This window comes from Phascolarctos cinereus, unplaced genomic scaffold, assembly GCF_003287225.1.
Source record: "Phascolarctos cinereus isolate Bilbo 61053 unplaced genomic scaffold, phaCin_HiC Scaffold_4;HRSCAF=312, whole genome shotgun sequence".
NCBI lineage: Eukaryota > Metazoa > Chordata > Mammalia > Diprotodontia > Phascolarctidae > Phascolarctos > Phascolarctos cinereus.
This window is the reverse complement of record NW_027555847.1, coordinates 18,209,008-18,218,969: the sequence shown is the minus strand read 5'-3', so window position 1 is coordinate 18,218,969 and position 9,962 is coordinate 18,209,008. Positions and strand designations below refer to the sequence as shown.

The window sequence follows — 9,962 nt, the reverse complement described above, 5'->3', positions numbered from 1 at the left end:
GAGGAGGCAGGGCAGGAACAGCACATTTTATTCTCATTTTTTTCTTTTTGAAAGAACAGTGCTTTACACTTCAGCACAATTGGACAATATGATTTACAGACCGAAGGTGTTTTTACAATCACACAGCTCAAATGATAAAGCTCATGACTTAAGGGAGACTGCCTCACGCACCCGTGGACCCCTTCTGTGATCACTTCACATCTGACTTCCTTGGTGAGACAGAGTCGAGTTTTTAGTTTCCAATATTAAAGTCATCTTAAGACCACTAAAAGAATTCATCTTCCCTGTAATGAAATGCTTCTGGAATCTAGACACAAACCATCAGGGTGTCCCAAACATTGACAGTCTGATTTTTTAATACGATTGGTCCAGCTGTAAAATATTGAAACATTTCAAGAAAACAACATAAAATGGCCTTGCAAACATAGAAGCCTTCTGAGAAACTCAAATCACATTCTGCCACCCCACCACCATACTGAAATGGATGAAGGTTATCCTGCAGTAAAAAAATATTCTGAGAAGCTCACAATACATGTGAGAGGTCAGTGGACAGCGAGAGGTGGAAAAGAACTAGGTAAACCAAGCCCCATTTACATGATTTCAATATAGTCTCCCATCTTTAACCAATAAGGAAAAAAGCAAATTTGAAAGTGGCACTGCAAAATACAAATTCATCGAAATTTCAGAAAAGAGACCAGTTTCTGGGCATGCACACTATCTTGTTTTGGAGCGATCAGAGGTAGAAACTTTGCATCATGATGCTATCAGTAAATCTCTTGTAAAACACAACTACTGGCCTGTTGAGAAGACCAGATCTTTATTTCTCTTCACTGTCCTTAAGAAATATTTACAGAACGTTGAATGTTGTGAAAAGAACCTTTCCAGATCACATATGTCAGGAGATTTTGAATGAGAAAACTCCCATTCCTACATTATGCTACACAGAAGGATTCCTCCAGTAACTGGCTGGATGCTGGGATCATGCTTTGCATGAGATTTTGAGGCTACGTCTGTTGGTAGACATGGCTGGTCTACTCAAGCGTCTGTCCCAAAAGAACTGGGTAGAAGGTCAGAGTGTGGTGGGTCAAACGGTTAGGACACCCCAAAAGCAGGCCTCTGCCCCAAACCCTATTGAGCCAAATAGCAGGTGAAGAGAAACCACCAAGTGAGGGAGGGGTGGGGGGATGGTAGGGCTACTGTTGCCCCTTTCCTCCCTGCAATTTCCCACTAATGAAGTCACTAGATTCTATGCTACATTAGCCCCACAAAGTCCAGCTCCCTTACAAGTCTCTGGGACAAGAAAGCCCCAAAGATACAGGGCCAGTATGCTTCACCCCCAAATTCAACAATGATTAAGTACTTGGTTTACCAGCTTCAACAGCCTCAATGACGCAGGGTACCTGAAGAAAAGCAACTCTGGCTCAAAGCTCCAAGCCCTGCCCAATACAAACCAGCCCCTGACAAATTCCTATCTGCTCTTAGAGAACAGCATCTCTTCATTTGAACCTGAAACACTCAGATCATTCACTGATAACACCCAACTTCTCTCCAAAAGAACTCTGTTAGAGGATTAAATACTGTTCTCAGTAGACTCTGACCCAGGCATCTATAAACCTTGTTCTCCAACCCTGCCCCCCACTTTGAAGTCACACAAGATAAGTATCACGGGAATAGTTATAAACACTGATTTCCTTGAGAAAATACAGAATCCTGGGCTCAGTCTACCCTCAAAGCCCATCATGGCAGGATGGGTATTGCTTTAAAAAGGTTTTTTAAAGCAGGAGGATATGAGTTAGTCTGAGCGGCTGGCACATCACTCATTAGATGGTCTTGGGGGGAACAGAGTTATACTGAATATACAGACACACACATGATGCTTATGGGATTTTTTTTTGGGGGAATTGTGGATTCTACACAATTATAATCAGCCTTAATTTGAGTATCAAATATCTTCCTTTTGAAGGTGTGGCACTCAGCTGGACGGTCTCTCCCAACTAGTGTGCCAGTCAACGTAAACACTTGCTACTTAGGGCTTGGTTTGGAATGACAAGTGTTTTCTCCATCACCTGTCCTAGCAGCATCACTTATCTGGACAGCCTGCAGACGGAGAATGGGTGAGCATCCATGTTCAACAGTTGGATGGGGAGGCAAAGGCTTATTTCATGAGCTCTCCTCAAAGTCTGCAATCTCTATGCAGTTCTGGCCAGGTCTTCAACACATGCCCTCAAACCTCCCAACTTTCCTGTCAAAGTGTCAAAAAGATGGCCAGGGAGTGAGGGGAGAGTTCTGTGCTGGCAATACACCTGCCGGCTGGGCCCTGAGCCAGCCACCGGATCCTGTGCTGGCTCCCTGCTAGACCTTTAGAGCTACAGGAAAAATGCCTTTTTAGTCTTCCTAGACCAGGGGGGAAACGATGCAGGCAAGCTCTTCACTTGGGAACTAGATCCTGAGCTCTATTCTTCTCTATGTTCAAACTCTTCTCTCTTAAAGTCCATGGAAGCCTGCTGAGGAAACAAGGAATTCAAGAGCAAAGCTGTCTCCACTCGGCACAGCACCTCCTTCTCTGTTCATGACTCATGCTCAATCCATTGAATTATGGTGTTTTCTTAAAAGACCTGAACTTATCCTCACTGAAATACTAATGGAAAGCTCCTCTGAGGTACATATTCCAATCAAGAAGTCATGCTATGGCAGAGCTAAGATTCATACCCATAAATACACACACACAGAGTCACTGCAGATAAGAGAGGGTCCTTCAATGCAAGTCTGGTTCATCTACTCCAACGTCTTCCAACGAATGACAGTTCTTTGGACAAAACTGCTGCAGCTCTCCGATCCTTACCCCCTTAAGGAGTGGTGGTAGACTACTTCTGAAACTCCCAATGGGACCTGGCCTGGCCAGGAAAAGGCTTCTGGGGCAAACACTTTAAGAGACTCAGCTAGCGTCTTGGGGAACTGGAATGGCTTTCTCTTCACACAATCGACCTGGGGGAAGAAAGCTTTTGCAAAGAACGTGGCCAAATGGGCCGCTCCCTAACAGGAGAGATGACAGGCAGCAGACACACTGCCACCGGTGAAACTGGGGGAGGGGGGCAGCAAGGAGGAGATAAGAGGGAGGCTGGGAGGCTGCCATTCCCTTCGTCAGTCATCATCCTCACACCTGGAGTCTCTCCCTGTAACCAAGTACGTGACTGGCAGGAAGAACACCCCTGCTCTTGATGGAGTGTCCAGGAAGTGGTGTGGCCCGCACAGGACCAGCATGGACACGGGCAGTTATCGCGTGTCTGAGAGGGCAGCATGAGTCTGGCCTCCTTGAGACATGGTCTCCTGCTGAGGAACTGAGAAATCCAATGACTTTTCAACAGAGGGCTGGGAAAGCATGATCTCACGACACGTTAGCGTAGTACTACAGACAAGAGGAATGTCTGACGAAAATGTCAACATGAGGAAAGCGACTCGTCCACTAGACCTGGTCCCTGAAAACCTTTCTGCTAGAGAGCCCCACTGGCTAGTTGGAAAGCAGAGCTTTCAGGGGCAAGTACAGCATCTCATATAGCTCTGCACAAACCTGACAGCAGGCCCAGGCAGTGAGAGGCCAGGGACCTTCCCTTCTATCCCCTGGCTTTGCTTTCTTTCCTTAAACATCAATATCATTCAGATTTGCACTGGAATGGCACTCCTATTTTACACAGAGCTTTTTGCTCTTCTTCTAAAAATATACTGAGGAGGAAACAACTGAAAAGAAGAATGACTTTCAGTTGGGAAGGGAGAAAGGCCAGGCACCTGTATGAGAACAAAAATCCTGGGGAAAAACCTACAGGACAAAATGTGCAGAGGAAGAACCCAGAAGGCACTGAGTTCAGATATCCATGCGTGTATACAGAAGATTTTAACACGGCCAGGGTCAGGAAGACACAAACAGCAGCCATCTTGAAAAATATGTCCCAGGGCAAATACTGGTTTCCAACCAATCAAATGCAGCCCTGCCCTTCTTAGTTTCTGGGACTGAATTAGGTAAAGGAAGGAAGGCAGGGCCAGCCTGGAAAGGACACCGGTGATATAACAAGTTTTCAAGGATTAGAAGATTAACTTTAAAAACCTCACCTTTTTCCACCATCATCTTTGAGTTGCAAATGAACAGGTGCAATTGAATTGGGGGAAGGGAAATTAAGAGCAGGAAAACAATAACAAATTTATACCCTTGTCATGTAAGGATGAATCTATACATCTGCTTAAATTAATTTAGAATAGAATAAAATAAGAAAAACAAAATCCAACAGCAAAGGGCTCAAAACTTACAAAGCCAAGGGCCAGATAACATTTGTGGGCCCAATCTGAGAGGAATCAATATATGATATTACTTTTAATGAACAAATTATAATAGGCATTTGTCTATCCAAAAGATAAAACCTAACTATAATTTACATAAACTTCTACAGACAACTAAATGTACAAATCAGAAAATCGAAACCATCACATGGTCCCATTAGAAAGGCTCAGATTTAAATAAAAGTAGTCAATCTGGACACACATTCTAGATAGCAACCTCATAACAGTCATTCTTTTATGCTTCCGAATTAGGCTACATTCACTCACACTCTCACATATTTTAAAAATACACAGAGAGCAACCGTTTACAACATTCGCTGGTTCCCCTTCGTGTGGACCCAGTGTCCTGAAGGCAGCAGAAAGATCCAGTCTCCCAGCAGGCTCTGACCACCACGCTCACTGCTTCCCATCTGGTGGGTCTGTGAGACCTTGTGTGGTTGACTGGGTCAAAGTGGACAGCCACAAGGACATGGCTGTCTTTGCACTGGACAGAGCTCCACCAACGGACTGGCCTGGATATGGAAGGGGAAAATGGAAGGAGGGGAAAAAAGTCTTACTTTTGTTACAGGAGAAAGCATTCACCAGCTGCCTGAATTTCAGAAGTTCAGATGGATGGAGGTGAGTAGTAGGAAAGGAAGAACTTGCATTTACTGGCCTATGTTAAATCAGGGCTTCTTACCTTTCTGTATAATGGGTCCCTTAGGTAGTCTGGTGAAACCTACGGACCTCTTCTCAGAATGTTTGCAAATAATTGAAGGCAATATGAAATGAAATTTAAGATTTCATTTAGAGATGAGTAAAAATGAGGCATTTTTTCCCCATCCAAATTCTCAGATTCCCCAGAAAAGAAGGTGAAGATCCTATCTGCTAAATGACTAGAAATGACTAATATCAATAATAATGATGAAAAAAAATACCAGGATAATTTCTAATTTCAAGATACCCACATCTCATAGGCATATTATGGACAAGTAACTGGTTAATTAATTTCTTAGCAAAAGACTTTTAAGGGTCTTACTTCCTAGGCTTTATGAATCTACCACAGTTCAACAAGGTACTGAATGTCCACAGGACACAAAGCATCCCATCAGGCATTCAAAACATAATTACTGTCACCACGTCTGCGGCACGAAGCAGCTCTTAATATGTACTGGATTTGGCCAATTCTGAGCAGAAAGCAGGTCCCTAATGAGCCATCCAAGCCCATCACCACATGCCAGCTGTGGCTGGCCTTGGACACAATGTGCTCCCGGGGTGTACAGAGAAGACGACATGGTGCGAGGGAACAAAGCGGGGCGGGCATTTGCGTGAGTTCTTGTCTTTCCGGCCTTCCTTATCAGCATCTCCAAGAGTGAGGTGATGACTGATGCTGGGTCGTCCAGGCCACTAACTTGGTGCCTTAGGGAGACAAGGGTATTTCCACTGCTGGAGTAATGAACTTATCCTGACCTGCTAATTCTAAATGGGATGTCCCAGGAATCACTGCTGCAAATGGCAGTCCCTACTTTAAACAACGTGCTCCTGAAAAGCTGGTGGTTGGAGACAGGGCACGTTGGGCGTGGAACTGTCCCCGGCACACGATCCACAAAGGCAGGGGATGGATAACGTCTTGTCTGAGAAGAGGAGGCTTGAGAGCTCTCTCTCCCGGGGTCAGTGATGAAGCAGGAAAGGGGCACATTTGGGGAACCACACTGACATTCACTCGTAAAAGCAAACAGCCACCCTTTCTCTGAAACTAAACTAAAAACATGCCAAGTCTGGGAAGGCTCTGGGGACAGTCCTCCTCTCTGTCAGTCTGCTGACCCGCCTGCAGGGGATGAGCTTTGTGGGTGGTTGTCTCTCTCAGTCTGGCCACATGGAAATGAGTTTTAGAGCCCAGGGCTCCAGACTAGAGGTGTGCCTTACCCACGGCTTTTCCGGTTTGTACAACGTTCCGGCTCGTCACGACCATGGCGTTTCCGAGCTTTTTGCCGCGTTCGCTATTCTGGACAGAGCTGGGTACGAGAAATTTCAGCTGTTGGGCACTCCCAAAAAGCCACCACCCACCTGCTACAGCCCCCTCATGTCATCGGTGCACGCACAGCAGAGACCGAGCAGGAGACTGTGTGGCCGTGGCTGAGGACGGCACACGACGGCCCCTCCCGGGAGCAGAGCTGTCACTCTTCCCATTTTAGAGATGTGGAAAATGAGGCTCTGGGAAGCTGTGACTCGCCCACAGCTGGGGAACTAGCAAAGGGCAGACCCAACACTCCAACCAGGTCTGCTGCCTCCAGGCCCTGTGTTGGTGGGAACATTCACCCCCAGCTAACATTACTTTTCCAAAAGAAGCTTTCACCCCATCCCCCGGGTAGGGGCACTGGAGAGCAGGCTGCCTCCACGGGGCATTTACACCCCCTGGAACCAGCCAGCATCACTGGTACCCCAGGGCTTCCCCAGCATCCCCTAACCTCGATACTCACTGGGAGAATCTCAACTTCACGTCCGACACCGAATACTGGCCCTGGAAGGGATGGCTGCAAAACAAAGCGGCACAATTTTAACCGTTCCACCCGTGAAGGTGCCACGAGGCCATGGCCAGGCCTCTGGGCCCTGCTTTCCGGGATCTGGTCAGCTACTGGGAAGACAGGGCAGGGAGCACTAGGTACAACAGCACAAGTGCGAATCTGCCAAGCCCCCAGGAAGGAGCCAGAGACCTGGGGAATGAGAAGAGGCTTCACACAGAGCCAGGCCACGCCCTGAAAATCAGCAAGGACTCAAGGAGCAGGGACTGGAGGGCTAGGGGGAAAGAACAAAGGGTGCTCACGCGTGGCGCTGCTATGGTGTACACCCAAGCTGCATTTATGTAGCACCTCCTGTGTTCCAGGCACTGCGCTAACTCTTTTTACAAATACTATTTTAGCTGACCCTCACAACAGCCTTGGGAGGCTGGTACTATGATTATCCCCTTTTACAGCTGAGGAGACTGAAGGAAATAGAAGTGAAGTGACCTGCCCAGGATCACCTAATTTGGAAGTGTCTGAGGCTGGATTTGAACTCGGGCTTTCCTGACTCCAGGCCTGGTACTCTATGCACTGCATCACCATCTGCTGGGTTACACAGGATTAGGGTGAGATACAACCAGATGGCACAGGGCCCCGAGCGCCAGATCCAGGCCTGCAGAGTGGACTGAGCGGCCGCTCGGAGTTTTTGAACTAGGTGAGTGACACCCTCGGTGACATCATGGGGTGCAGAAGGAGATGGAAGGCGGGTGGGCTGAGCAGAAGGCTCTCCCAGCCACCGCAGGGCCACTCACGAGATCATGCAGCAGTAGCACGCTGTTTGATCATGGAGCCCAAGGGCAGGGCTGGACATCACGCCAGTTAGTCTACGCCCTCTGATCTTGGCCCTCTACTCGAAGGAGGAACTCTGGCCCAGAGTCCCAAGGAAAGTGAGCTCCCCTGGGGAGGGGGCGGGGCCCCCAAGGCTCCTACTTGTGATCCCCCACAACACTAGGAGGGCCTCTAGGCAGGATGTAGAAGCCTAACTATACACACAGAAAACCAAGCGGATGAAGAATGCCCACTGTCCGGATTCCGATGTGCACCTGTCCATCAGTGTGTGTTCACATACACACATCCCCTGGATACTACAAATGGAGAAGGAGCTGGCCCCAGAATTAACCAAAATGAGGAGGGCAAGTTGGACTGCTTTTGGGAAACTGCAGAACCCTTTTACTGATTCCAGATTTCTCCCAGGAAAAAGTCTGATGTTAATGCCAATGCTTACTGGTGACACATGACTGCTTCCATCAGTAAAGATTTATAAAGTGCTTGCTATGTGCCAGGCCTGGGGCCAAGCACCGGAGATACAAAGAAAAAGCAAACAGAGTCCCTGCCTTCAGGGAGCTGATAGTCTAACTGCAAAGCCAATCTGCACATAAGTAGGTCTCTAGGAGTTAAAGGCAGTGTAGATGGAGGGTAACCTCAGAGGGGAAGGAGGATGGGCTTCTGTGGAAGGCAGCACTCTGGCCAGGGATCTTAAGAGGTGAAGGCAAGGAGGGAGAGGGGACGGCCAGGGCAAAGGCTCGGAGAGGAGCGCTGTGACATCTGTGTCACTAGCAGGAGGAGGAATCCCAGAGCAAGGACAGCTGCGTGCTAGGTGTGAACACGCCACTAAACAACTAAGGAAAAAGAACAGGCAGAGAAGTCAGGGAGGGATCAAAGAAGTGCCTGACCCAGAGGGAGAACAAGTGAGGAGCAGCCCGGGAGAGCCCGTGGGCTTCCCTGTACCGCATGAGGACAGCCTCCACCACGCAGGGAGGCCAGTGGGGCAGACTCACGAGACAACCCGGGCAGGAGCTGGCGTGGAGGGCGGCAGACACGGTGGAGGGGCTTCCTGGCAGGGCCTGCAGACCCTCTGAATTACTGCAGTGTCCTTCTCCCCCCCCCCCCAGTCTCCTTACTTTGGGTTTATTTCTGCCAGAGCCGGATGTCGGTTGCTGTTCCAGACCCTGTAATTGTGTGTATTCTTCCAGGCCGCGACAAAGGTTGTCCCATAGTCTGATAGCATCTTTTCATTATCTGCCAAAGAAACATCTGATGCAGCCTGAAGGGCTTCCAGCCAGGGAGGGGGCAAATACCACCCAAAGAACTGCACCCACCCACCCTCGCCCCCTTCTCATCACCAGGTCCGTTTTTCAAAGGAAAGAGTTTTATTAAAAATCAATTCAGTTAGAGGACTGACAACTGAGCTCTCTAAGAATCTGGATGGGACTTGGACTCCTCATACCCTCCCACACATAGGAGCCAATGTGTCTAAGACTGAGGACGTTTCCCACACTTCAGGCCTAAAACCCCAATTCCATTTTCTCAGTCACATGGAGAGCCTTCGGGGTGGCCCTCGCTGACGGGAAGCCTGCAAGGACTGCTGTTACTGAAGGTACAAAGGGAAAAGAACACTGGTAACAGCCACGGGGGAAGACGGGGATGCTTCCTCAAGGCACTCTCTAGGACAAGTCAGATTCCACCGCCAACAGCCCCAACGTTAAGACCATCCCTTATTAAGAAAAAGCAACGGTTCCTCATGAGGCCATGTGGTTAGATGGGAAGAACTCTGCAGGAGTCTAAGGCTGGACATTTTATTTTGTCAGAGGACACTGATTCCAGGGCACTCAACGGATCTTTCGGTGCCTCAGTCTCCTTACCTAGAAGGGTGAAACAACACTGAACTCATGGTAAAACATCCTGTCTCCCAGATGGGAGGGGCTTGCCAGCATGGCACAGGTGCTGCACAGCTCAGCCAGGGTCTGGGGTGCCGATGGCTGCCCTCTGCTCAACCCGCACGTTTACACATTATCACGGCAGTGGGCCATCCCTGTCACTTGGCCTTCTCACAAAATGGAAAACTAGGAAGCGACCTGAGAACTCCCAAAGAGTAATGCAGTGAAGGTCTCACCAGCAGGCCTGGTGGGGCCTGAAGCCTGTCAGTGACGCCCGTCTCAGGAGTGGGAGATGGCCCAGAAAACCTCTGGGAGCTCTTTGGAATTCTCTTAGGGGGCCTGTCTCTGAGTATGCCCAGAAAGGAATGACTGAACTATGGTTTGTTTTTTTTCCTTTTTAAATTTCTGCTCTTTTTTTTCATTTCATTTATAAATA

The 9,962-nt window shown here is 48.4% G+C and overlaps 1 protein-coding gene across 3 annotated transcripts in view; it reads right to left on the bottom strand.

Annotated features, from left to right (window-relative positions):
- AVL9 (AVL9 cell migration associated) overlaps positions 1 to 9,962 on the bottom strand; it is a 68,453-nt gene continuing 58,491 nt past the window's right edge. The window contains exons 13-17 of one of the 3 annotated variants that reach the window (XR_002321064.2): positions 8,771 to 8,888; positions 6,789 to 6,842; positions 6,235 to 6,323; positions 5,009 to 5,727; positions 4,767 to 4,841 (exon numbers count right to left, since the gene is read on the bottom strand). Coding sequence is in view for 2 of the 3 variants with exons in the window: in XM_020968934.2 (XP_020824593.1) it covers positions 4,726 to 4,841; positions 6,235 to 6,323; positions 6,789 to 6,842; positions 8,771 to 8,888 (377 nt within the window). In the remaining variant the exon portion in view is untranslated. Of the gene's footprint in view, positions 5,728 to 6,234; positions 6,324 to 6,788; positions 6,843 to 8,770; positions 8,889 to 9,962 lie in introns of all 3 variants that reach the window. The other 2 variants (XM_020968934.2, XM_078152098.1) reach the window with 2 other exon arrangements.